General features: G+C 33.8%; 4 protein-coding genes across 10 annotated transcripts; all 4 read right to left on the bottom strand.

Annotated features, from left to right (window-relative positions):
• Positions 1–2,003: 2,003 nt before the first annotated feature.
• On the bottom strand, positions 2,004–5,959 carry LOC105159158 (uncharacterized). Its single transcript, XM_088879903.1, has 7 exons — positions 5,799–5,959; positions 4,985–5,051; positions 4,835–4,893; positions 4,663–4,752; positions 4,282–4,421; positions 2,803–2,860; positions 2,004–2,406 (listed from the first exon to the last, which is right to left on the bottom strand). Exons 2-7 carry the CDS (start codon positions 5,049–5,051, stop codon positions 2,230–2,232), a joined length of 591 nt encoding a protein of 196 aa, XP_088736029.1. The 5' UTR covers positions 5,799–5,959; the 3' UTR covers positions 2,004–2,229.
• A 1,468-nt stretch (positions 5,960–7,427) lies between these two features.
• On the bottom strand, positions 7,428–10,542 carry NDPK3 (nucleoside diphosphate kinase 3). The gene is made up of 7 exons (XM_020695102.2): positions 10,337–10,542; positions 9,437–9,565; positions 8,771–8,808; positions 8,624–8,674; positions 8,092–8,259; positions 7,895–8,007; positions 7,428–7,755 (listed from the first exon to the last, which is right to left on the bottom strand). The coding sequence occupies exons 1-7, from the start codon at positions 10,410–10,412 to the stop codon at positions 7,638–7,640; spliced, it is 693 nt and encodes a 230-aa protein (XP_020550761.1). The 5' UTR covers positions 10,413–10,542; the 3' UTR covers positions 7,428–7,637.
• Positions 10,543–12,868: 2,326 nt separating this feature from the next.
• Positions 12,869–16,865, bottom strand: LOC110012191 (uncharacterized). 7 transcript variants are annotated; one of them, XR_016066721.1, is made up of 8 exons: positions 15,815–16,862; positions 15,614–15,725; positions 15,451–15,533; positions 14,962–15,025; positions 14,759–14,876; positions 13,928–14,082; positions 13,474–13,720; positions 12,869–13,364 (listed from the first exon to the last, which is right to left on the bottom strand). XR_016066721.1 is itself a non-coding variant. In XM_020695101.2 (8 exons), the coding sequence occupies exons 2-8, from the start codon at positions 15,919–15,921 to the stop codon at positions 13,637–13,639; spliced, it is 723 nt and encodes a 240-aa protein (XP_020550760.2). In that variant the 5' UTR covers positions 15,922–15,946; positions 16,523–16,865; the 3' UTR covers positions 13,376–13,636. The 7 variants fall into 7 exon arrangements, 5 of the variants coding, with proteins under 5 accessions (XP_020550760.2, XP_088739515.1, XP_020550759.2 ...); XR_016066722.1 differs by having other exon boundaries at positions 12,869–13,318; XM_020695101.2 differs by lacking the exon at positions 12,869–13,364 and having other exon boundaries at positions 13,376–13,720; positions 15,815–15,946; positions 16,523–16,865.
• Positions 16,866–20,967: 4,102 nt separating this feature from the next.
• Positions 20,968–24,164, bottom strand: LOC110011596 (uncharacterized). The gene is made up of 3 exons (XM_020692007.2): positions 24,028–24,164; positions 21,904–22,055; positions 20,968–21,308 (listed from the first exon to the last, which is right to left on the bottom strand). The coding sequence occupies exons 1-3, from the start codon at positions 24,095–24,097 to the stop codon at positions 21,291–21,293; spliced, it is 240 nt and encodes a 79-aa protein (XP_020547666.1). The 5' UTR covers positions 24,098–24,164; the 3' UTR covers positions 20,968–21,290.
• Positions 24,165–26,146: the final 1,982 nt, after the last annotated feature.

Below are 26,146 nucleotides of genomic sequence, written 5' to 3'. Positions count from 1 at the left end.
AATATTCTCTTTCAAAATTATTTATTTTTTTATTAAATTATTTTCGTATACTCATTTTTTTCCACACACAAAAAAAATTAATACATGATATTAAATTATTTTAAATTTATTATGCACATGTATCGAATGTGTCACATACAACTAGTTGAAATAATAAGTGGGGAGAAGTAGTTACTTGAATATGTAAATATAGAAAAACAAAATAAATAAATAAATTTTAAAATAAAACAAAAATAACTGACGAAATAATAAATAGACATCAAAACCACCCTCTTCAATTATATATAGTATAGATATTGGGATAAACACTAGTTATGTATGTATGTACGTACGTACGAACACATTATTATTATTATTATTAGGGTAAAGTACAACCGACTCCCTTACGCTTAGACATAATTATAAATAACTTTTTGTTATTTGAAAAATTACAAATACTTCTTTAATTATAATGTTTGTTTAACAACTGGCCCATGTTCTTAGCCTCTGTTAAGTTTTCATCAGATCTGTGTGGTGAATTGGCCAAATTATTTTTTTGTATTATAAGTTATAATTTGTTTTTATGTATTTTATAATTTTCTGAAGTATTTTTATGGACTAATATTCTCTATAGATTATTATTTTATCCACCCTCAAAAGTTTGTATATAATTTTTTTTTTAAAAAACAAAAGCAGTAAGAGTAAAGATAGTATTGTCCACTTTACCGTTTAGGGGCTACATAATTATTTTTTATTTGAGAAAATAATTATAATTTTTTAAATAATAAAAAAATATTTATAATTGTATCAAAAATGAAGAGGGGTAGAGTAATTTGGGGCAGATGGATGGTGAATTAGAGTGAAGTAGCGTCATATAGTAATTAGAAGAGGTGTGAGAGAGGTGATGATGTATTGATATTGAATGAAGTACTTAACCTAATGTTATATATGAATTGTAGTTTTAGTAAGTAATTGATTAGTAAATTATGGGAGGGATGGGCATCTTAGGATACCCTCAGCCTCTCGACAACCAAAACCCTAGATCAGATCCAATCCCACATACAATAAATTAAGTTAAGAAAAGCTTGTCTTTTTCTTTCTATGTACGTATGGGACTAATTTTGGGCATCATTTTTGTCCTTTTCCTCACGTGAATTGAGAATTACCAAGTGAAATTAGGGTGAAGAAATGATGGTGTGGGGGTTGTTAGATGATCAATTGTCTGCCTAATTTTGATGCTTCATGAAACCAAAAGCAATTGTTCTTTGATTGTGACTCACTCTGTCCTCCTCCATCTCACATCTGCTTCACCCTTCATCTATGTATGTATTATGTAAGTAGGCAGAGGCAGAGAATAAATATAATTTACCTATACCCCCTTTCTTGCCCTTCTTCCTTACACACACACACACTAATTCTACACTCTTTCCTTCATTTTTACCTTAAAAATAACAACACACTTCCCTATTCCTTTTTCACATACTTTGTGTAATTCATCAAAATTATCCATCTCTTTATCCGTCAATAAAGTAAATAATAAATATAAGTTGGACAATATACATAAGCAAATATAATATAGATAATTTACATTGATATTTTTTAAGATGAGGTTAAAATACGCATTCTATGTGATTTACAAAATCACAACTACATAATTTGAAGTTATAATTATAATTGCGACTACACTCCCTATTCAAATGAAAAACTTGCCCAAACATCTACTAAAAAATATTATACTAACACCCCTCAAGGAGTGTAGCTGTAATTTTATAACACACAAGGAATATTCGAATAATTTAATCTAATCTCAAGGGCGTTAATATAATTTACCCTATATCATACTACTAAATTTTATTTAGTATATGATTGACATATGCTTGTTATGAATCTCAAGTTCCTAGTTGTATTATAACGTACAAGGAATTGTATGTGTTAACAGCCCACTATAACAACACAAACATCTGCCTGAGCACACAGCATAGTCTGAAGTCAGTCGTCACCCAATACAACTTCTTCCGCCCCACGATTAAAACGACAGATCTATTCAAAACCCCATTTCAATTCATCACAGGTTTCAGCAAAATCATAAGCAAATGATATACAAAATTGAAACTATCAATCAATATAAAAGAATGTTATGCCAGAGACAGCCATGCATCTTCACAGAAACATGGAACTCATGCTGTCATGCTCTAATATCTCCTAGTTACCAAGAACTTGCATACAGACTACATTTTTCCTTTATCACTACTAATTGCGCAGATGACCTCTTGCCCAAGGTACTCTAGGCTGGTTGCTTCCATTTCTTCTTGACCAATTATTCTGTTGAGACAAAACCCGCTTCCTTTCTTCCTTCATGTTAGCAAATAGCGAGTCCAACGTTTGATGATTCTGCTTGGGGCCTATATTGATTTGTTGCAGTGGTTTCTGCACATATACAATAAAAGTCAACTAATCCACATATCTTAAAAAGATATAATATCAAACCGAAGCATAGGCTCCATGTCCTCATTGCCTCACACACAGTTATCAAAAACATATATCGTTACATAGAAGAGACATGAAGACTCAAACAAGACCCAAGTCATATAAGGACTTCTTTACAATTGAAACCATTCCACAAGATATTGTCCTCAAAGCAGTACTTCTATGTCTGGAAAGCTAAAGCAATCTCCAGCGTAGTAAAACCATCCCTCTAGAGATTAGAAAGGATACAAAATGCATGATCTGTAGCATGTCTTCTTTCCCCCAGTGGATGTAAGTGTATGATGACTAAATATATTACATGCACAGGTTGCACAATGCTAGGTGTAAAGATGATACCTTCACAGTAAAGCCACCTCCATTCACAGGATTCTTCTGGATGGTCGGGGCCCCAGCCCTGCACAAACATAACGAACAAAAATTGGATAATCTACATAACAATGTGAGTTAAAATAATACCGACCAGGAAACTGAAACCATCCAGATTTGGGACATATATCCTTCAACTCTACCATCTGACCAGGAAGCAACTTGAAATCTACACCAGTCTCTTTTTTATTTTATTTTACAGTACCGTAATATAACAGGCTACATTCGATGCTTATTATCTTTTTACTCAATTCAAAATATTGATGCTGGCCATTACTCAGAAAACAGGCACCATGAATGAGCATAAAAGTCTCCCCGACTCAGCCACTACATTGAACTTGGCAAGTAGAATCGATCAACCTTCAGAGGCACAGAAAACTTTTTGTGTATTTAACAACCACCTTTCCTATGTCATATGGTCTCAGCTGTGAGACAAATCAAGACTGCACGTACTCTTTGAGGTTGTGAAAAAACATCATACAAGCTATGTATAAATAGCCTCCAAAAAGCACTCCAACTGACTGTACAATCTCGCCTAAAAGCATAGATTCACATTTGAATAGGCAACCCAGGTGAAAAATTCAAGTAACCATGCGAACCCGTGTGGTCCTGGAACCATCAATACACGGGCAACAGAGAAAACAGGGAGTAAAACCTCAGAAGTTCAGAAAAGCTGTTGTCAAATATCTGAAGAATAGCCATGTCTTTATAGGCCCGAAGACATACTCATGCCAATGGAGACAGCATGCCCTATATCAGCTTGACTTCCCCAATTACAAAAGCTTGTCCAATTCAAGTTGGCAGCCAATAAGTTCAAAATGGAATGAATAAGAAGCTATCAATTGCCAGAGAACCATCCACATTACACCTCCAAATGGCATCATATATCTAAAACGGACAACTGAAACAGAGGACCTTAAAACTTCATAATCCCCCAAACATTACCCAGATAATAGCAGCACGAGGACTCAGAACATGATCTATTCCATGTAGGGGCAATCTATCAAATTAGGGCAACCGCAGCAAAGTACATCAGGTAGATAACTCTCTGTCTTACTCTTAATTTTCATGCATAAATTTTATGCTCTTGTATGATGGCAAAGCAACTTTCTCTGGCTGCAACAAGCCAAATGAAATGTTCAAAATATTCAACAAGGTGCATCCCAGAACCAATTTTTGGGAGGACGGAGATATGGCTGAAAGGCCACCCCTTTTCTGCCCACAACAGAACCAAATGCACTCTGGCTATGCTATTGCACAAATAAATGCAGGGCAACAACCTCGGCCTTCAAAAATAGACAAGCAGGGACACATGGCAAAGTCAACAAAACAAAGGGACCACAAATTATGTGCACCAGTGGAGAAAACCATTAAGCCTGCCTCCACCTAACCAGCTCAATGCCAAATAATTCAGTCAAGCATAAAATCCCAATAACACTCTGGCAGTACCTTGGTTTATTCACACTGAATGGCCTACTTTGCTTAAAGGCTCTACTGCGAATCGGAGCAAAAGCAGCCTTTCTAGCGGCCTCAATTCCCAAAGGAAACTGATTGACCTTAAAGTTTGACCTCCGAAGAGTAAGGGTTCCCTGTCAGAAGAGAATAAAACCTTAATCATACCATATACCACATAAAATACTGAGACACCAACTGCACCCAATACCACCTTACAGCCCACCAAAAAACAATGAAACATAAGAAAGGAATCATCACATGCATATACAAGGTGCAGTATGTACACACACACATACATATTATATTATATATATATATATATATATATATCAATCAACACCACATATGGGTTAGAGTCTATAGTTTGTAATATACCTGTCTAAGAGACGATCTTGTGTCCATATACCTTCGGACTTTGAAAGAGTTATCTTGGGAAGCATTGTTAACAATTTTTTTACCACTATGCTGCAGTTATTTGAGCACAATTAGAACTAATCAGACAACTGAAATTTGATCTGAATCAGAAGAGTCAGACGAGGTATCTTACAAATATTCTTTGCCTCTTAGGCTTCATAGCATTAGTCTTTGACATTTTGATAATGTCATCTAAATTGAAATGAAAGAAGACTTCAATTAACCTAACAATAAAAACTGTCTGAAATGGGTAAATTAGAACTTTTGATTGTTGACATCATACCTAAAGTCATGTCCATTTTCTTCTCAGCTAGAGCAATTGCTTCACTTGTGAGGGGCTTTGCTGCCATCTGAAGGACAGGAAGAACAGCCAAGCAAGTCAAATCAATCATATGCAAATAATAGAATTTAGATCATTTTGCCCCAAGAATGCCATAAAAGTTTGGCAAACAATACACAGGACTCAGAAAATAAATAAGAAAACACCAGGAAACCAACACCACCATTTACCTTTCCTTTAATTTCTTTTCTTTTAGACAGTAACAGTCATCTGTCTTGAAGGGGAAGTGGCTAGGAAACACTAGGGCAAGTACCACATAACACATATAGCCTAAACTAATTACAGAGATGAACTCTTGATCATCCAAAACTAGTAAGCAACAAGATAAAGCCAGAATATTAGAAAACAAAAAGAAAAAACAAGAATCTGGATAAAATTGTAATTCCCAAGAAAAGTCTTCCCAGAAGGCGTGAGACAGAAACTATGAGCTACATCGATAGCAAAAATCAAATTATGTTATTATGATCCGAATATCTTATTAAAAACGTAGAGTCGTTCTCTGAAGAACCCCTTTTATAAACAACAAAATATTACAATTCCTACCCCCCCGGCGCCCCTCTCACCATGTTAGCACGATCAAACAAAATAATAAAAATTCAAAGAGTCCACCATATAAACAGAAAAACAACAAAATATCAAATTATATAAACAATCGCGAACAAGCTATACCAGGTAAGCATACGAGATACACATACAAACAAATCCAAAACGATAAATAGATTCCAAAAGATGATCACAGGTGCGAAGAAAATATTACCTGCTGAACAATACGCAATAGAACCAGGGTGCATAAAATCGGGATGAAAACTAGGTTTAGGGTTAGGAAGAGGAGATTGATGACGAAATCTGCGCGAGAGAGAGCTTCCAATGGGAAAAAAACGCGGCGAGTGTGAGAGAACGAGGAAAGACGGGGGGAGATATAAATTGGGAATCAACCCAAACGGCGTCGTTCTAATTTCCAGTCCAAGCTTTGAGGAAATTGCTATTGTATTGATTTAAAAAATTATATCTGATACCCTTAAAATTTACTTTCATCTAATCATATTTAGGACGAGAACAAAAGAGCTAAACTCTCTCCCAAAAAAGTGTAACTCAAATGTTTCAAATCATTTTCAGTGGAGAAAATCCATCTAAGAATTTAACTCGCGCTCGAACAACTTGTTTGTCTCATATTACAATTCATATAAAGTTCTAAGCACAGGTTAATTATGCTTAGATTCTCTTTAAACCGCACTATTACATTCTTTCCCAAAAATAATTTTAGAATTAGACTTACACCCTGATTGAAATTTTTTCGTTTTTAATTGTACCCTTTTCGTTAGGGTTTAGATAGAAAATGCTAACCATAACAAAAGAAATATATAAACTTCCAATTTTACGCTCTATTCAGCATTCCTTACAAATTATTGACAATATAATTAGTCTTTGCATTCACTTATAACAATTATTAGGGTATTTTTGTCAATAAATTATATAAAATACAGAACAAGAAGCAAAATTCAAATTTTATATAAAATTTTTGTTGACATTAGCATTTTTAGTCCAAAGTTTAATGAAAGGGGTCTAGTTGTAAACTGAGAGAGAGGGTGCAAGTGTTTTTGTAAGTTTTTTGGAAAAAAAATATAATTTTACATTTTTAGAGAGAATTTAAGTGTAATTAACCATATAATATAATATATATATATATATATATATATTTTTATACTAGTAATTGTGTATATGAAGTGTAATAGGAAACATATTATTTTGGGATAAAACACTCCCTCCACTGAAGTTCGGTGTAATTATTCATAAATTTCTTGTGATTAGGAAAATTACATCTAATAATCTTAAAGTTTGTTTTCATCTAACAAATAAATCTATCCGTTAGTCAAAATTCATCGAATTTATTGATATGATCAAAAAAATTATATTTACCCCAAGTTGACTTATTACTGATTTATTATAAGTCAAATGGATTTTATATGACTAAATTACCCTTATACATCTTCAACGTTAATAAATATGATAAAGTATATCTTCACTGTTATAAGCGTAATTTACTCAGAAAATCTTATTTGACCTGCAATAAGTTAATTGAGAGTAAATATTAATTTTCGTTCAATTTTTTTGTTAATATAACAAATTTAATAAATTTTGACTAACAAATGAACTTATTTGTTAGACGAAAACAAATCTTAGGGTACTAGATGATTTTTCAAATTATAGAGTTCATATGTAATTATACCAAACCTCAGGAGAAGGGGGCGTAATTATATTTTTTTTTCCACTGACTAATATGAAATACAATATTAATTTGCATGGCCGATTCAAACTGTTCTCATTTCCTCTCTTGTGTGTTCATCTTAACGGCCTTCATGCAAAAGAAAAGAGGCATTCATCAATAGAAAGATAAGGCACAAAAAGGTGTGTTGGCAAAGGCAAAATATAAAGCGTGGTTGTACATTATTGCAGCAGTTGATTTTAGTTTTTGTTCCACAACGTTTCCTATTCGTCTAAATAAAGCACATTATGTTCATCATTTTGCTTCCACACGGACTGTTTATTCAAAGTCCTATTGCTGCAGGCAAAATTTGAAAAATTGCAGAAAGAATAATTAGCCGTAGATCCATTTCTCTGCATTGCTTGTGTAGTTAACCAACTCGTCAGGTTTAAACCAAAGCTTGATTTCGTCCTTGGCGGTCTCAGGGCCATCACTACCATGAATTATATTTCTGTAAACAAAATAGTATGATATTAGGACGTTGTATCCCGTTCGTGATGAAAGAAGTAGGGAAGTTTAGCTAGTAAAGCAAGTGATACGTAGAGCATAAAAGACTGATGGTGAATTATACTGAATGAAAAAATCTATACCTTCCAACCTGAACAGCTAAATCGGCCCTGATGGTTCCTGGTTCTGATTTCTGAGGATCGGTGGCACCAATGAGTTTACGGCCATATCTGATCACACCTTCACCTTCCCAAACCTGGATGAGTACAAAGATAAACGTTTAATGCTCTTCTTATAGATTTTGCATAGAGGAAGAAGATGGGAGGAGGGCTCTTCTAACCATGGCAATGACTGGTCCAGAGCTGAGGAAATCGCACAACCCATTAAAGAAAGGTCTTTCCTTGAGGTCGTGGTAGTGCTTCTTGGCAAAGTCCTTTGAAGGAACCACAACCTTGATTGCCACAAGTTTAAAGCCTTTTCGTTCAAACCGAGAGATAATTTCTGAAATCTAACAACAATAGGAACTTAGTCAGAATGTGTGCAAACATGCAGCAGACTGAAAATGCATATCCTCTGTGAGAAAAGGGAGGAGAATGGATCTAGGCACGATTCGCTCCGCGTGTGTTTGTGTGCATTTGTGTTTTCCTATTTTTCTATAAGTTAGATTAAGCAGCCAGCGAAATAATGTTATGGCCATTTTGTAGAGGGGGCTGAAGGGAAGATAATATAGACATTTTACTGCACACTAACCAAATAAATTGCTCCGATGAAAACAATGAAATAAAATAAAATGCAAATAACCTAAATAAATCCCAACCCCATCAACCTCTTACATCAACTTTGCACTGCAAGATTCAGTGTGAGTAACCTACCAGTCCTCTCTGCACTCCATCTGGCTTGATGGCAATAAAAGTTCTCTCCATCTTTAGGAAAAGTAGAAACAAACATCAGTTGGCAGAACAGAATGAACAGTAATGACGCATGGTGAAAACAAGAGAAAGAAAAGTTGATGGAAGTACCTCAGCAGCATGTGCTTCTTGTTCCTGAAGCATGAAAACTATGGAGCAAATGAAGCAAAAAACAAGATAAATGAGTACTTGACATGATAAATGCTAATATTCACTGAGAAAGAAACATGAGTCAAGCATGATATTTACAATAACACTATAGACATATAGACTAATCTTGAAATCTAATTGGTAGGGCGACGGGATGTGTCATAGAGGGGTTGTAAATAAGATGGTAAGCAAAAATACTTGCTGCTTGTGGATGAAAAAGTGTGTGAAGAGAATAGAGACATTAACCCAACCTCTCACCAAAAAATGAGCAATTTCACCCAATTATCATGCAGAAGTACAAGTTGCTCTTGAAGAGGCACTGGATGCCGCAATGCTGCTTTTAAGCAAGGGACAAGGCTGCTCTTCCTTTTCATGCAGCTTATTTTCAGTAATATTAACTCATTAAGTGGAAATAGACATCTAAGTGATCTATCTAATAATTCACCAGTTAAAACAGCATCTAAAATAATTTGCAACTGAGATATACAGCATCGCTTTTATGGAAAAAATATATCCACTACTAAAATAAAATAAAAGGCTCGCAGAGCAATATTATCCACCAAAATGTGGCATATCTGGGTTAGGAACTCATTCGGTACAATAAAGGACAAAATAAGTTGGACAAACCTGCTGCAGGAAGGGCAAGGACACCAGAAATCCAACCCTTGTATGCATTTCCTGATCCAAATACACCATATGAAGCTAGAGATGACACTCTTCCTCTGCATGAAACTGCCGCAGCTGCTGCTCGCCCTCCTGAAACAAGAAAACTTTCTTAGCTTCTTCAGATACTGTTCATTAACATATTATTGGCACACTTCAGCATTTGACAAATTATATCCACATAAGCAATCAGACGTGTGATAAACTATTATCTCCAATTCAACATGTTTCATTTTTTATTTTTCGACCAGTAGGCAAAAAAACAAGTTGATTTTTTTGTTGCGGTTTTTTCCAGTTGCCTACTTGATGGACATAATGCCAATTAGTCTAACATCTTCAGCTTTTCTCAAGTTCCTTGCATGCACAGAATTTAACGACTTGGCTGCTGTTATAGAGAGAACATGTTTATAACCCCTCGCTTTTAACAAACATAAGGGTAAGTAACACCCATTGTACCATTTTTCCAGAAAACAGGGCATAGGTCGCGCCTTACAGGAAATAGACATGAGTAAAGGGAAAAGACTGGACCTTTATCAGAACCGACCAGTTATGGTTCAGATTTGCGTCTTTGTCAATCAACCACTTCAATCCACACAATGACAAAACTAGAACACACACAACATCAAGGTTATAAACACATCCAGAAACTCCCGATCATAATACACCATAACGAAATTTAAATACCATATCAACGTAATTACTTTCTTTTCTTCATTCATCCAAACAACATTACCAACAACCTTTCAATTAACAAGCACCAATGTACAAAAGCATGCAAAACCAAAACCAAAACCAAAGCAAACAAAATGATCGTTACAAATCTCACCATTCTCTCAAACGAAACCAAAAAAAAAATGAAATTACCAGAAAATGAACGAGAGGTGTGCTTGGAGGCAGCAGAGAGGAGAGACCTCGCCGATCTGCAAATCTGAGACCTCATTTCGAAGAAGGAGTGATTGTTCTTGAGCTCCGAGTGGCAAGCAAATAGCAATGGAGTGAATGAGAAGTGCAGAAAGAGTGACGGTCCTTTTGATGTGGGAGTTCCCGTAAATTAAGGCCGTGTTTGGTAGGCAGTTGAAAAGGTTGATCCGAAGCAGAAAAACGGAAAGTGAGGACATCCTAAAACTCACCTTTTTTGGAGGGAGAATTATTCCAAAAAACGTTCGTTATATTTAAAAGATAATTTCATATTTGTATCATTTATCATAAAAAATAGTGCTATATTTTATTTAATATATATAAATGTAATATAAGTGTGAAATTTATGTTTTTATATATTAAAAATATTTTATATTTATCATAATATTATCTACACGGTGAAATTACATTTTTAGTCCCATTAGATAGAGGAGTCGACACTTTTAATTATTTATTTTACAAGTTTTCAAAATAATCCAAAAATTGAGAAAATATGGTACATTAGTTCTATGTTGTACAAAATTCTCAAAACCAGCAAAAATTTGAAAAAAACTCGACATGTTTTAACTCTATGTCAAGTCCCATAAAAAATAGATGACGAGCACATACACAATGTGCAATTAGGAGTGTACAAGGTTCGGGTTGGGCCAATTTAGGTAATTTTTTGACCGAACCCAAGGTTTGCGGTCTTTAAAAAGTTCTGCTAAAGCCCAACCCCGACAATCATCGAAACTGCACTTTGCGGTCTAATTGGTTTGGAGCGGGTTGGGGCAGTTTATGCTGTCTTTAGTATAGAGTCAATCACCTGTATAATCATATTAGTATTTTGTGGTAACTTATGCTTTTTGTTACAGTTATTTTGTCATAATAAATGTATTTTCCTGTAGTGCTAATTCTAAAAAATAGAAAAATATGATATTGATAACAATGTATAAAAAATAAATACTTATACATAGTTATATGTTTATTTTAAAAGAATACAATTAAATATAAAAAAAATTATAATTTTTTTTTATGAATAAGGTTATGAAAAAAGTTTTTATTTCGAATTAATTGTTAATCATAATAATATATAAATATGAAAAAAAATTATTCGAAATAAAATAAGATGATTATGAAAAAAATTGTAACAAAATGGTGGTAAGTTCTTGCATTTATAAAATATCCTTAATGTTTGGTAATTATTATTTTTATCATTAGAATAAGTTAAAACTTCGTTAAATATATTTATATTTCTTTGTTTACATCTTTTAGCAACTCCTCCTACCAAACATGCCTTTGGCATATAAACGATTGAAGTACTAATGGCGACGTAAATTTTACTAATGGCAGATCAAGAGGAGCAATAATGGGTTGTACATTCTGCTTCTCATTGTTGTACATGGGTTTGGAAGTCAGACCCGAAAAGGAGGTTAGTTGGGGTATTCAACGGCCGTTACTGGAAGTTGAGTACGACGTCGTTTCAGGTGACTTAACTTGTAATGCGTGAATCACGTGCTGCACTCGCCGTTTATAAAGTTGCAAAATGATCCCTTAGGTATTATAAAATGAGAAGTTTCAACAAACTCCTATGAAGTTTGACATAATTATAAATACACTTCATTATTTTAAAAAATTATAAATATTCTCGTGATATTTGATAAAGTTATATAATTATTGAATAGAATTCTGAAATTGTCAATTTGCCTTTACTACATCTTTTTAAAAAAAATAATTTAAAAATCGGACAAGGTGGTCAGAAAAATTGTAAAAAAAAAAATCTACTTAGTTCATAAAAACATTCAAATTTTTTTTTTTAAAAAAATAAATTATAAATTCATGATCCACAAGACATTTTGATCAGTTCACCATAAAGAATAGATTAAAGCATAACGGAGAGTAACAAATTGTGCTAATTATAGACGACCATCGAAATTAGAGGGGTATTTATGCAATCGTGGAGTGAAAGTAAACATAAGTTGAAAATTTAACGTTGTCAACATATTGGGGAAGTTAAAATCATTTCAATTGTGAAATAATATAACAATAAAAAGTTACTATAATTACAAATTATACTTTTTTAATTATTTTTTTAAAAAATTGGGTTCTTTAACACTTTAAATATTTTAAAAAGAACCCTAGTTATTATATGATTACATATATGCTTGTGTTCACTAATCTATACTGCTTATTAAGGCCAAAAATCTTAAAGTAACTATTTTTAATAGACAAAATGTGAGTGAATTAAAATATCCTTACATGTATTTATTTCATTTACAAGCAACCAATCCTTTATTTAATTAATTATACCAATAATTTTCTATTTATGAGTTTTGATTAATTATTTATCTTTTATATTTTATTTAATTAAATATATAATAAAAAAATAAATTATACAAATGTATAAAATGTGCTTCAGTTACGAGCGTCTATGATGGAGTGTGCTTCAGTTGCCATTGGTAGATCTCCTCTGCAACACTTTGAAGTGAAGTGGTAAAATTGGAACATGAAGTTGCATTTGATATTTCTCATTTCTCAACACAACAAATAGTGTAAAAAAATTGTGCAAATATCTAAAGAGTGACTTGCTTGTGAATAGGTTCTTGAATTATGATATGGGAGTAGGATGGAAGTTACATTGTTGACGTGACATAATCCACACTGTTTAGATCGGGAAAAGACGAACCCTTCTTGTGCCCCTTTCTTTTCCTGGTTATAGATGCAAATTCAGACATCGGATCCCACATGCAGGATCAAGATGTTATCTTCATAATCTATTACCTCGATCCATATCAAGTGGCAAACACAACCTCAGACAGTGTTATCTGAACAATGATGTGAGCTGAAAGAACTAATATTTGGAGGAAAACGATCAGATGCAAAGGATCCATCGGGACGTCTACTGCTGCACTGTGCTTTCCAGGGTCTTCCCGGAAACAGGCACAAATCCTGAATATCGAGCACAGGAAACAGAAGTGGGATTTATCAGCAGCCCCTGATGAATCATGATTTCAATATAGATCTTGTTGACTCGACATAAAAGCTGGTTTTGAATTGGTAGTAGCACTAGAAAGGTTCAGTGGTGATGAGAAACAAGAACAAACCTCAAACAATTTGATTTATGTACAGATGGTAAAGAAGGTGACTACAGTCTACTGTCCCTTCCCAGCTAGAAATGGGCTGTGTGCATAACACTCTTGATTGGTGTCAAGATATCCATGGATTTGAACATATACAAAGGCTGTTACAATGATAATGGGAACTGGTTTACCCATTTCTCAGATGGTTAAGATTTTTGGAATCAGATACCAACTGGCAATCAGTCCGTAGTGCTGTCAACCAGGAATTAACCTGAATAACACGCAGGAATATTGTTTCGATAAGAGTATGCACGTAGCGCAAAGTGAAAGACAAACAATACAAATAAATCAGGTGCATACAGTGAGCCCCTTTTGCATTGAAATTGCAATTCTTGTTGTGTCAACGACTAAGGAAATGATTCATTTTGGAATTTAGAAGATATATATTATCTCGGATTATCAGAAAAGCTCGATATACCTGTATCTTAGAATGGCTAGCGCACTCATACCGCAGCCCCTGACGAGTTAATATGTAGAAGCAATGTTGAGTTTCCTCGTATTCACGTGTTATGCAAGGGAGATGACCGACCTCAACAATGTCAGATAAACGGGTGGAATCCTGTGGACTTAAATCTGCAAAACACATTTTGACAAACAGTTTACAACTGAAGTCCATTGATTTAGGGTGACTTTCCCTATATGCGTTATATCCCTTGTTTAAAAAAATAATGCAAATTGTAAAGCTTAGGTTAGAAACTAAATCAAATGGAAAGACCTTGAAATCTAATACATCAGATTTAATGCGAGATAAATGTAGATGAAATCTAATGAAAAAATGGAGAAGCCTAAACGAGAACATGATAACTTGTATAAATGTGCAAATAAAGGTCTTCTCCTGGCCATCATTTTACTGAAGCATGTCATAATGCAAGTCAAGAACATATACACCATGATGAGAACTTATGGCCATAAGAAAAATTAGTTGGATATTCAGTACCACAAAAATGTCACAGATGTCCATCAAAAATCTCTTTTGTTATGATCAGCAATGGCGCGAGTGCCAATAATTTTTGTAATAATCTTAAAAAGTCACGGAAAACTTCCAACACAAAATTGTGTCATCAATGGATGTCGCATTTTTCATAGTAGCTTTTATCAAAGACTAAGTCTTGTTTCTCTTCATGCGGTAAAGATATTGGAGTTTTTCAAGTCAACCAATCAAACGGGAAACCTAGAAACATGATCTTTAGAAGCTTGTAAAAGTCGAAAATGCCAGTTACAGAAAAGCCCTAAAGGTTTAAACAATTACCTGTGGCCATCATATACAAATAGATACAAGATCCATGAAGGACAACAAAGCGTGGAAGCCAATCATCAACTTCAGCATCATCGACAGGAGGAGGTTCTCCCGGTAATGCTGCCCATCTCTGAAAAAGAGGAACAAAGGAAGTCAGGAGGTAAACAAGTGAAAGTCAGAAGGCCAGAAATGACATTGCAAAAAATCAAGCATACCGTTCGTAATAACAGATATCCTGATAGACGAGCTGACTGCAATATTTCATTGACATGCTCCAACCTGATATAAAACAAGTTTCATGATTAGATACCGGAATTGTTTTTCGTGCCATTCTGTGTTTAACATCTATGCCCTATGCAGGCCACAAGGTAGTAGGAGGTGTCCATATATGATATTCGGAGGCAATGCAAAATATAGTGCCAGATTAACAAAGATAACCATCTTTAGATGCCATGCAGAGAGGGGAAATGATACAAATGCACAGACAAGCATAATTGATTTCTATGGATTTTGTCCTCTGCCATTGGCCTCATAGGAGCGTGGTGAATTTTATCATATTGGTAGTATCAGGCTTGATAATTTTTTTGTATTAGGGAAATGATGGAAAAAGGTTATCATACAATAAGAAGGTGGAAGCAGATAATATCAACAGGAAGCAAAACATTGTTATTGCAAGTTTAAATTGGATAATGAACCCTGCTTACTGAGCTTTACAATGAGATTCTCTTTCATCCAAAGCGGCTAGTTCAGAACGAAGAGATTTCACTTCTGCAGCACTTAATACAACCTGTTACGAGAATTTGAATTGTCATTAAAGTTTACACCACCATTTTCAAATGATTAGCAGCTGAAAACTATTGAATCTACCTTTTCCTGTACATTTTCGCCTGATTCCCGGTAGAGACCCCTCAGAGTAAGCAAGTGCAGTATCGAAACAGCATTTTTTAATTTTCTTCGAGCCAATCTGTGGCAATGGGGCCTAAGCTAAAGCAAACCAGCATAAGAAAAAATCAAATTTTAAGCAATATCAGTTTATTTTCTTATCGTAGTTCTTTGAAAAATGAATACCTGAAATCTGTATCAGATGATGTTTGGCTGGGTTGGGAGCCTGAGGCAGAAGTTGAAGCCACAAAATGATCCGGAAACACTTGTATTCCTCGAGGACCATCACCCATGAAGCCTAACTCAACTCAAAAACACCTATACTAAAACATACAGCAGAATTATAGGAAGGCACTACCTCCTTATACTCTAATACCAAGAACTTCAACCTCACCACAGATGATTCGTCCTATGTTTATACGCAAACCATACAACGTCCCAATATCCAGACTATGCACCTCGTCGACAAAGTAGAATCAAAATTCAACGATTATCCACGTTTTTGCACAGCTGAACTCATCATCCCGTATAAATAAGTACTCCCTTATCATGTACTGAGTCAAAGTATTTTGTGTAATTTATAACACTACATGCCCCCTAAAGCTACTCATGATCCATAAAATCATTGACAAAAGTGAAGCTGAAAATTACTAATCCAACTACATGAAGTTACCATAACATAACAGATCCCTCCAATGATCCATCACCAAATTTTCAAAATATGCATAATACAAGAACAAACCTTTTCAGGCCACCTATTATGCTATTCAGCAAACTACTCAAGTAATAAAATTAAAAGGGCAGCATCCCACAATCAAACTGAAAGCAAGAAACAAACTAATCACACATAATCTTGGCAAAAGCTTCAAACAACTCTTGTTAGATCTTCCTAACCTATGATCATCAAGTGCTCGTAGAATTCACTAACATAAAGTCTCCAATCGAAAAACCCATAAGCCAAAAAAGAGATTACCTCGATAGCTAACAACTAAAAAGTAAAAGAGAAATTAGGAGAGAAACAAGGCTCGGAGTCGGACCTTACTATGGTGATGTTGAGGTAGCAGACACGAGAAAGAAGTAGTCGTCTTCTTGGAAAGTTGTTGACTCTCACATGAAAATGCTTTTGATAGTTGATGCCTGGTGGGTTGTACTTTGATGACAAGTTTACCCCTTATCTTAGGCTCAACGAGGCTTTTGTTGATCGGTAATTTGGGGACTACACTCGGAATTTCTTATTGGCAGTTGGTAATTTTTTATTCTTGGATGGAAGGAAATGATGATTGCTAACAGCCTAATAATACCAACCACTTATATCGTTCACGTAATGAAATGATCACAAGTCCACTACCTAATTATTTTTGCAACCAACAACTCAAGATGCGCATTAGATGGATGTGGGCTATCCTAAGAATCGGATTCAACTAATCAAAAAATAAATTGGACTGGTTCATGTTGGTTTGGGATTCAATCGATCTTAGGTATTAAAACTTAAAATCAGCTCAACCCAATAGGTCAGGATCACGTGGTCTTTAGCCAAAGCTGAGTTGGGTTTGTTTGGCCATTTTTTTAATAATTATTTTATTTTATTTTTCTAGTACTTCTTTTATACTTTTTGTATCTAGAAATTATTATCATTATTGGTATATTTCTAAATTTTTTTAGTACTTTAATTCATTAGTATTTTTTTATTTTTTCAAAGTTTGTTATAAATTCTTTTTGAATTTATTATCATTGATTATTATTTTTTCTAGTTATATTTTTTGTGTGATTTGATGTGTTATTTATTTTATTTCATAATACTACTATAAATTTAAGCAATTATTTAAAAGAAAACTTCTATTTCATATACTATTGCCAAATTTAAGATGATGTGGGATGAACTAGTGAACTATGAATGGATACCTATATGTTATCGTAGCGGGTGCAAGTACAAATAACGATGGAACTAATAAAAAAAATAAGAGAACAAAAGAATCCATCAATTCCTGATGGGCTTGGATGATGCAGTATTTGGAACAGTAAAATCAAATATTGTGAGCATGGAGCCCATACCAAGTTTGATGTGGGTATACTCTATGATTATTCAAGAAGAACGACACCATAGTATAGCACGAACCAAAGATGAACAATGAGATGCAGTAGCCTTTGTAACACAAGTTGGACAAAGTGTAAAAACAGCAGCAGTGAAGACTAAGGACAAAGTTGCGTCATTCACATAGTGCGAAAGAATAGGACATGAGGCCAACTAATATAAGCGATTGGAGTACGAAACCCCCTATTTCTATTACAAGCCAATAATTACTGAAATTATTGAAACAACAAAATAAGAACATAAACAAACAAGAAATATTTCTGTAGCAGAATAGGATCAGATTTTAAGCTAGATCCAAGAACCGATTAGGGTAATCGGTCACAACAGTTCCGTACCCACAACACCAACACACGGTTGCACCACTCTCACAAAGACCACTGAAGAACAACACCCAAAGATCACAGAGATCTTGTCTCAAAAATCGGTCACAGAGACCCACTACAAGAGCTCACAGAGAACTGTTTGAAAGAGAGAAGAAGAGTGTATGTTCTATTCGGTGTGTATGAGCCGAGAGGGGAATGCCCTTATAAAGGGATGAGAATAAACTGCCATCGACTTGGATAAGGAGAAATTCCATGAAATTCGGTGAAGAAGATGGAGGAGATATGCAGAGATTTGAGAGAGAGAAAGATGGATTCAGCACAAAGAATTAGGATTACCATATACATATGGTGGATAGTTGGGTCGGGTCGGGTAGACACGGGTTTGGGTAGTGGGCCGTCCAAAGTGTGTTGGGTTATGGGCTGTTAATAAGCAGCTTGGGCCAATTAATCTAACACTTTCAAATCATCGGGTACCCAAATTGGTGGAGAGATAGACCCCGAGGAGGAGGAAGATGGTCTGGATGTGGCCGAGGTAGGTCAACTACATCTGGACATGGGCGTAGTAATGTTCAAGCAAATGCGACATAGACAACGAGTGGTGTTGCACAACATCATACCGAGGTGAACGAAGCTGAGAGAAGTGCATTTCCTGGGTTAACCAATGAACAATGGATTGCGCTCTTGAACCTTTTAAAATTTCATACGACTGGTGCGATAAAGAAATTCACTGGTAAGACTTATTATCATAATTCATTTGGAACGAGATACAATATGGGAATCTTGCAACCCTGTATGTTCGTACTACTGAACAGCTTGCCGACATTCTAACCAAAAGTCTTAGTAAACAACAGTTTAATTATTTTTTTCTCAAGTTGGGCATTCGTAATCTACACGCACCAACTTGAGGGGGAGTATTAGGCAAGATGTAATGTATATTAAGAATATATATTGTATCAATGCTTATTATGTTAGTACATATTGTATCCATACTTATTATGTTAGTATATCTCACTTAGAAAAAAAAAATGTATATATTCTTGTGCTAGAATCATGGGATAGAATTGCTATAATTATGTTCGTTGTACATGTATATATATATTTTGCACTTTGAGGGATGAAACACACGACATTCACTCAATTTTCATAAAATTTCACACCCAATTTGAACACATTTCAAGCTTGTCTAAATATTTACCAAGTTCAAAAAATTATATTTGATTACTAACTGGATAGAGGTTGAACAAAATTTAATAAACTTTTGCAATTCAATATTTTCAAACGTATGTACAATTTATTAAGTAGGAGGGGTTTAGAAAACTAATTTGGAGATGTACAAAAATTTCCTTATCCTTTGCTCCTTCGGCCTATAAAATGTAATTTCACTTCTATTTAATTTTCATATTTCAAAGTATTTGTATATAACTTTATTTCTTGATTCTACTGTAAAATTTGCTTTCATTATTACAACCAAATACGTAAATACTGTTCTTTTTTTAATTGTGAACACGAATTGAATGTACAAGACAATTAGGGTATGGTTGGTATGTAGGAATGAAACTGAGTGGGAATGAAATGAAGTTAGGAATGGAATAAGGACGGCGAAAGGAATTATATTTGAATAGCATTCCTATGATTGGTATATACAAGAAATATAAAGCAGTTAAAAGACTATTTCTTAGTTGATTCTATTCACATGAATGGTAATCAGAAAGGAACGGTTAGTAGTGGAATGAAATTATTTTTACGACAAATTTATCCTTTAATATATTTTTGTTTTGCGAACATTAAATGCATTTATAAAACATCTAATACGTGAAGACGGTGAGAGAAAGTGAAAGATGGAAAAGACGTAGATTTTATTTTGGTTTATGAAGATAATTTTGTCAAGAAATTTTTTTTTTCGTTTCCCAATATAATAGGAATAGATAATACCATAGTGCGGGGATAGAATCACTGTTCCCTTTCCTAAGGAAATAAGGATTCCTATGAAATCACCAATTCCTTTCCTCAATTGTACCTATAAGGGTATGATTGGTATGTAGGAATGTGATTAAGTGTGAATGGAATGAATTTAGGAATGGAATAAACAAGAAAAAAGAATCGCATTTGAATAGCATTTCTATGATTGGTATACAGAATAAATTAGAAGGTAATAAAAATTGTCATTCCTTAGTTGATTCCATTAACATAATTGATAATTAAATAATAATGATTAGTAATAAAATAAAATTATTTTTATGATAAATCTGCTCTTTTGTATATTTTTTTTAAAAAATATTTATTGATATTTTGTTGAGTATGTTGAATCCAATTATATAACAATAATGTTATCAAACATCTCATATATTATTGAATATATATAAAAATTATCTATTTATGTAATAAGTAATTTATTGGCTTGTTAAACATATAAAATTATATGTTTCTGCCAAAATATAAAAAAAAAATTTGAACAATCAAATGGACTAATGCATTTAATCGGTGCATCTACCATTATTTATTCAGTAAGTAGCTAATTTTTTTTTTGAATTAATAACATAATTTTAATTTCAAAGTAGTATCACTTTTTCCTTACCATGCATACATAATAATTTCGTACTACTAGTTACCAAAAATACTTAAATTTAACAATACTTAATTTTGTCCAATTTGATTTGATTTATTGACTGATCGAACTCAGGGAAAGTTTTTTGGGTTGATTTTGAATGGATTTTCAAATAATTTGATTTATTTTCTAGCTCGCGTGGGATTTGATCATATGAATATTGTCCTAAACTTATTTTCCAGCCCTACTCGTTCTCTCTAATTTTGACTTTCGGTTTCAATGAAACAACTCAACCACACAAATGTGGGTACATCACAAGCTTCTCCTTCTCCAGCAATGCAAATATGATCAATGGAAATTCTAAGAATTCTGACAGTGCTTAACCCAAGTAAAAATCTAGTATTATGAACAGCAAATTCAGACACAGCATGTTACACTAGGACCACGATTTAAAATCAAACGTTTGTGTTAAACAACTTGATTCATTGGAAGAAGGATGTCATTAAGAATACTACTACACATATGCAACCTCTTTTTATGTGAAGGTGGCCTAGAAAAGACTACTCAATTCCTGAAATTCATCATATTTGCCAAGTTTTCTCTGAACAAGGACTCCAAGAGTTTCTCCAACTGAGGATCGATCAAGAAAACATTAAGTTAAGGTTTGAGTGTTGTCCTCCGTTGGCAAGCTCCGGTGGAGGATTAGATACAACCACCCAACTGTTGAAAGAAGAGAAGATCAACAAGTAATAAGGCGAGTGAAATAATTATAAGAGTCTTGAAGTATATAACATTTGTGCTAAGAGAAGAATGTAAGACCAACAACATCAATGATTGACCATCAGCAAATATAACACTTTAATAAGGGAAGAAGGATACGAGGAAAGTATTTCCAGATTTCTCTCTGTTGTGAAATCGAAAGCCATAATATCCACGGCTAACATTAAACTTGCAATATATATGCGTAGAGCAGCAGAATATGATTTTGTTTCTACACAGGTGAGAGGTCAAAAGCTTCCTCAAAATACCATGGTCCAGGAACGCTATATCGATGGTAATTCAGCACATTTGTTCAACCCTAGCTAATCACCAATGTGCAAATATTTGTAAAGCCAGTTTCTTGTTAAATATTTACAGTTTAAAAGCAGGTCAAAGGAAACAAAATATATTTCTGAAAATAATATGATTGATGTGCTTGAACCAACAAGTAAATGATCGAAGAGACAGCAGAAAAATTATAGCATATCATTCCCCCAAAGAACAGATAGAAATAAATTCCAAACATCCAATGTTCTACTCAGTTGCTCTAACATACCATGATAGCTTCAATCTCCTCCTGAGACACGGGAGTTCTTTTTGGCTGATCGGAAGCCTTTCCTCCAACAGACGTGCTGGACGGAGACCTTGAGAAAAAATTTCGAACAAGATTGTCATTTTCAGATGTTTCTTGGTGATGGGATGTTGTACCTAAAGAGGAATGGTTTCGCAATTTAGATGTTTCATAAGCAATGTTCCAAAGAGAAGAGATACAAAGTATACAAAGAACTATAGATAGATAACTGAAGCACAGATGAGACATGCACAACAAAAAACAAAGAAAATTAACAGTAAGCTCAATGGAACATTATATGGACCCCCCAAGGTCAAGTGGCAACAAACTCTAGCATCTATATTGTTTCTAACACATCTAACTAGTAGGGTCGGCATGTTCAGGTTAGACCTAGACCGGTTTGGGGCGGGTTTTGAAGCCATTACTGGGTCCTATGGTGGGTCCCGTGTCCCGGCCAGACCCGGTTCTTCTAATATTTTTGTACTGTTTCATATATTTATATAGATTTATATGATGAATATTTATACATATATGAAAAGAAAACACGTATATTTTATTATATATAATACATTAAAATAATACTTCTACATATTAAAAACATAATTTTAAAATAGTTTTAAGTTTTAATGACAAGTAATATATCTTGAAAGTATTAATATTTTAGAGTCTAAAATATGCACATACAAAGTTATAAAAAAAATATGTCGTATTTCAATGATATTCGTGTCTCCTATGTATAGAGTTAAGATAGTTATTTTTAAAAGAAGTATAACTTTTAATACTTTAAAATTTCTAACCGAGTCCAGCAGGTCCAACTCGCTGGGTCCAGGTTAGGGTAAGGGTGGGTCCCTGGTCCCATAAAAAAGAACTTGGCGCCCCGTTACCGTCCCTAATATAGCAGCCAGATCATTTCTCATTCCCAAATCTGCAGCCTGTCTAAGCACCCTTTTCCAATACGCTATCAGATCCCAAGAACAATGTAATCTCATTGTAGCTCCACCTCACCCACTTTTATAGCAGGTACAAGCAAAAATACCCTATTATTAATAACCACCCTCTCAGTCATATTCTTTATGCTCTAAACTTCAAGTGCTGATTAATTGCTTTAGATCATATATCCAGAGGCCTTCTCTAACAGCATCCTCATCCAGCCATTCAACTTGAACATGTTAACTACTATGAGTCATCCTAAGATGTTCTGATTCTAAAAGGACGTAGAAAAAATTATTTAAATGTCTTAAAAGACATCTTAAAGATGTATCAAACAGGAAGGATTCTACCACAAATCACATTGAGGGAACAGATCATCTACTGATCCTTCATAGATCAGTCTCTAAACTGACACGCAAAGCACAAACGAGTAAAACATAATCCCTTGATTAACAGAAATTATACATGAACTCTTGATACTTCCTCAATAACATCAAAATGCTATGCCAACAATTCTTTCTACAAAATGTGTTTAGCCATTCATAATATCAATCCAATCAAAGTGATTAAAAAGAATGGAAATAATATTTTTTAAAGAAATGAATGCGCCAGAGGGGCCCTATTTAAGAAAAAGCCAAATAAAGAATCCTTCTTCTCCTGAAAAAGAAAATCAAGTAGAAACCACCACTTGTTTCTCCATTATATTGTAAATGTAGTTTATAAACCTTATAAATTGTTAAAAAAACACATAATACATCGGATACCGATCAATGGTCCAATGAACAAAACGAAAAACATGTCCCTTTTTCTAGACATAAGCTTTGGTTGCAATCCACATTATCATCCCATGCTTTTACCGTGACACCTGCAATTCAAACCTTACCTTTCCAAAAAAGGCAATTAACCACCTCCAAAGTACCAGAACTATCAAAAAATCCAGAGACTAACAATTCCAACTAGAATAAATTAGGGTTTATAATTCCTTAGACAAGGAATCATTCAAGAAAACTATTACAACACCCACGCATCATTGCAGCTGTTCGTAAACGCACACAAATGATCAGATCACCACAAAGTACCTCAATCATCAAATTACAATACTCCCAATCACATATTAACAGAATCCAATCCCCTCAGATAGGGCAAACAACCACAAGATGCACTGGAAAACAACATTACCAGAGGCTTTCGCCCGCCTATCAGGAAACTTGATGCGTGGTATCCTCTTCATCGCCTGCCCTCCGCCCATTTCTCTAAAATTTGTCAAACCAAACGAAATGATCCTTCTTGAATCTTCACTCTTGAAACTTATTACAATCTCCAAACTTTACCGTTACTTTTTATCTGTAATAATGGGCTAGAAGACTTGGGCCTGATTCCCGGCCACAAATTGGCCCAATAATAAGATATAAGCCTTTCTACCTTATTGTTAAAGCCCACTCTATTGTACCTGGGCCAGGCCCAAAATATTCATGTTAGTAATCGATTTGTTAATTGTTATGCTGTTTATGATTGAAATTCATATAATTATAGTGAGTGATTCGCTTGAAAATAATGATAATTATAAAAATCTTTTATATAAGTCAATAAGTGATTTATTCATTGGTGCAGTTGTTAATATTTGAAAAAGACTATTAAGAAGCTGAAGGTTAAAATTTTTCCCTATTTTTATTTGTTTTTTTTTTAAAAAAAGTGATAGGGTATACTACTAGAAAAAGAAAAAATAATATGAAAATATCGATTATTTATAGACATAATTTATTTCTATTTTCTCTTTGAAAACTTTAAAATCTTCGATTATAAATGAGAAAGATAATTACACCAACACGTTGGATCAACAATAAATGAAATAATAATGCATGAAAATTCATTTTTTTTAAAAAAAATAGAGAGATAGAAACATATACAAAAATAACATTGTTCAAACATTCAATAATTTTTTACATCTATTAATATATCACCCATCCACTGAGCCTAAAGTTGCACAATTAGAACAATTGCTATGGCCATATTAGAAATTCAGAAACCCTAAACCAAGAAAAATAAATAATACTTATTGAGGAGTACAAAAGGTTAAAAGTAAAATACCCCTGTGTTTGTAATAAAGAGCAAATTACCCCTATGTGATAAATTAAAAAGTAAATTATCCCCCTGTAATTTAAACAATGTAGCACACTGCCTCCCTGCACAAACTAAACATTGGTGTGAAGGTTAAAAAACGTAAATACCCCTCCTTATATATGAAAAAGCTAACTGTTGAGTCAAAATTAGGGTTCCTATTGTTGAACTTGTTTTTGGAGAGAGAGGAAAAGAGGCGACTGACCACGAACCCTAGAAGCAAAATCCACTCAAAATACTTGAAAATCCATCGTTAAAAAAGAGTTAAAACGACTGGATATTGTACCAAAGTGATTTATAAGTATTTTAATAACTTTTTTTTTTGTTTTTACATTTTTTAGTTTACTGATTTTTTTTACTTTTTTTTTGTTTTCTAGAAAATTTAAAGACGTAGCTAAAGTACTTTTTCAGATCGAGGAAAAAAACTTGTTTGTAAAAAGTGTTTAAATCCCTATTTTTTTTAATTTTTTTATTTTATTCTGACTTTTCTATTTTTTTTAATGGAGGCTTTTTCTTAGGGGAAAAACTGGTGAAGCTTCAGATCTGGAGGAAAATGATGGTAGGTTTTTCTTTTCTTTTGTCTCGTATCCATTTATACAGAAAAATGTATGCTAGGGTTTTTTTGTTGTGGTATGTTTTTATATGCTTTATTAGTATGCTTTATTCCTTTTTGTGGGGATTAGGGTTTTTGTCATGTGGTTTCAACTGTGTTTGGGTGTTTGGTTATTAATGTGCAGATTCTCCCCCCTTCCCCCTCCCTTTATGATATAATATTGTCATTTTCTGTCCCTATGTGATTTTTTGTCTGTTCCCTTTTCTGTTCAATGTATGCATGAATAAAATAAGATTTTGTGGTCCTGTAATGAATGAAATAAGGTTTGTGGTCCTCTAATCTAATAATGCTTTCTCTTTTTTTTTTTCTCTTTTGTTAGGAAGTTGTTATGCTTCTTGTTTGTTTTGTGCTTTATTTATTTATGTGCAGATATTTCAGACACATGACATAACTTTTTGATGGGGTGGAAAATTTGCAAAACATCCTAAACTTAGTTATGTAGGAGAGCATAAGAAAGTATTTGAGAAAGTGGATATGAATTATCAGGGTTTATACGAATTAGGAGAAAATGTATCAACAGTGTGGGGGTGAAAAAGCCAATGCTTAAATTTTTATTACAAAGATCCT

The sequence above is a fragment of the Sesamum indicum genome, linkage group LG1 (genome assembly GCF_026168435.1).
Source record: "Sesamum indicum cultivar Baizhima isolate 11 linkage group LG1, ASM2616843v1, whole genome shotgun sequence".
NCBI classification, from domain to species: Eukaryota; Viridiplantae; Streptophyta; class Magnoliopsida; order Lamiales; family Pedaliaceae; genus Sesamum; species Sesamum indicum.
Note: the sequence above shows the minus strand (reverse complement) of the source record. Positions and strands in the feature narration are given on the sequence as shown.

Excerpts from the sequence above, each read along its gene's own strand:
- LOC105159158 (XM_088879903.1), bottom strand. The coding sequence starts at position 5,051 with ATGGCAGCAAAGCCCCTCACAAGTGAAGCAATTGCTCTAGCTGAGAAG. Across the intron at positions 4,894-4,984 it reads GAAAATGGACATGACTTTAG|ATGACATTATCAAAATGTCA; the intron begins GTATGATGTCAA and ends ATTTCAATTTAG. Across the intron at positions 4,753-4,834 it reads CTAAGAGGCAAAGAATATTT|CATAGTGGTAAAAAAATTGT; the intron begins GTAAGATACCTC and ends AAATAACTGCAG.
- NDPK3 (XM_020695102.2), bottom strand. The coding sequence starts at position 10,412 with ATGAGGTCTCAGATTTGCAGATCGGCGAGGTCTCTCCTCTCTGCTGCC. Across the intron at positions 8,675-8,770 it reads AAGAAGCACATGCTGCTGAG|ATGGAGAGAACTTTTATTGC; the intron begins GTACTTCCATCA and ends CTTTTCCTAAAG. Across the intron at positions 8,008-8,091 it reads CTGGACCAGTCATTGCCATG|GTTTGGGAAGGTGAAGGTGT; the intron begins GTTAGAAGAGCC and ends GTACTCATCCAG.
- LOC110012191 (XM_020695101.2), bottom strand. The coding sequence starts at position 15,921 with ATGGGTGATGGTCCTCGAGGAATACAAGTGTTTCCGGATCATTTTGTG. Across the intron at positions 15,726-15,814 it reads TCATCTGATACAGATTTCAG|GCCCCATTGCCACAGATTGG; the intron begins GTATTCATTTTT and ends GCTTTAGCTTAG. Across the intron at positions 14,083-14,758 it reads TTTGTATATGATGGCCACAG|ATTTAAGTCCACAGGATTCC; the intron begins GTAATTGTTTAA and ends TGTGTTTTGCAG.
- LOC110011596 (XM_020692007.2), bottom strand. The coding sequence starts at position 24,097 with ATGGGCGGAGGGCAGGCGATGAAGAGGATACCACGCATCAAGTTTCCT. Across the intron at positions 22,056-24,027 it reads TAGGCGGGCGAAAGCCTCTG|GTACAACATCCCATCACCAA; the intron begins GTAATGTTGTTT and ends ATTCCTCTTTAG.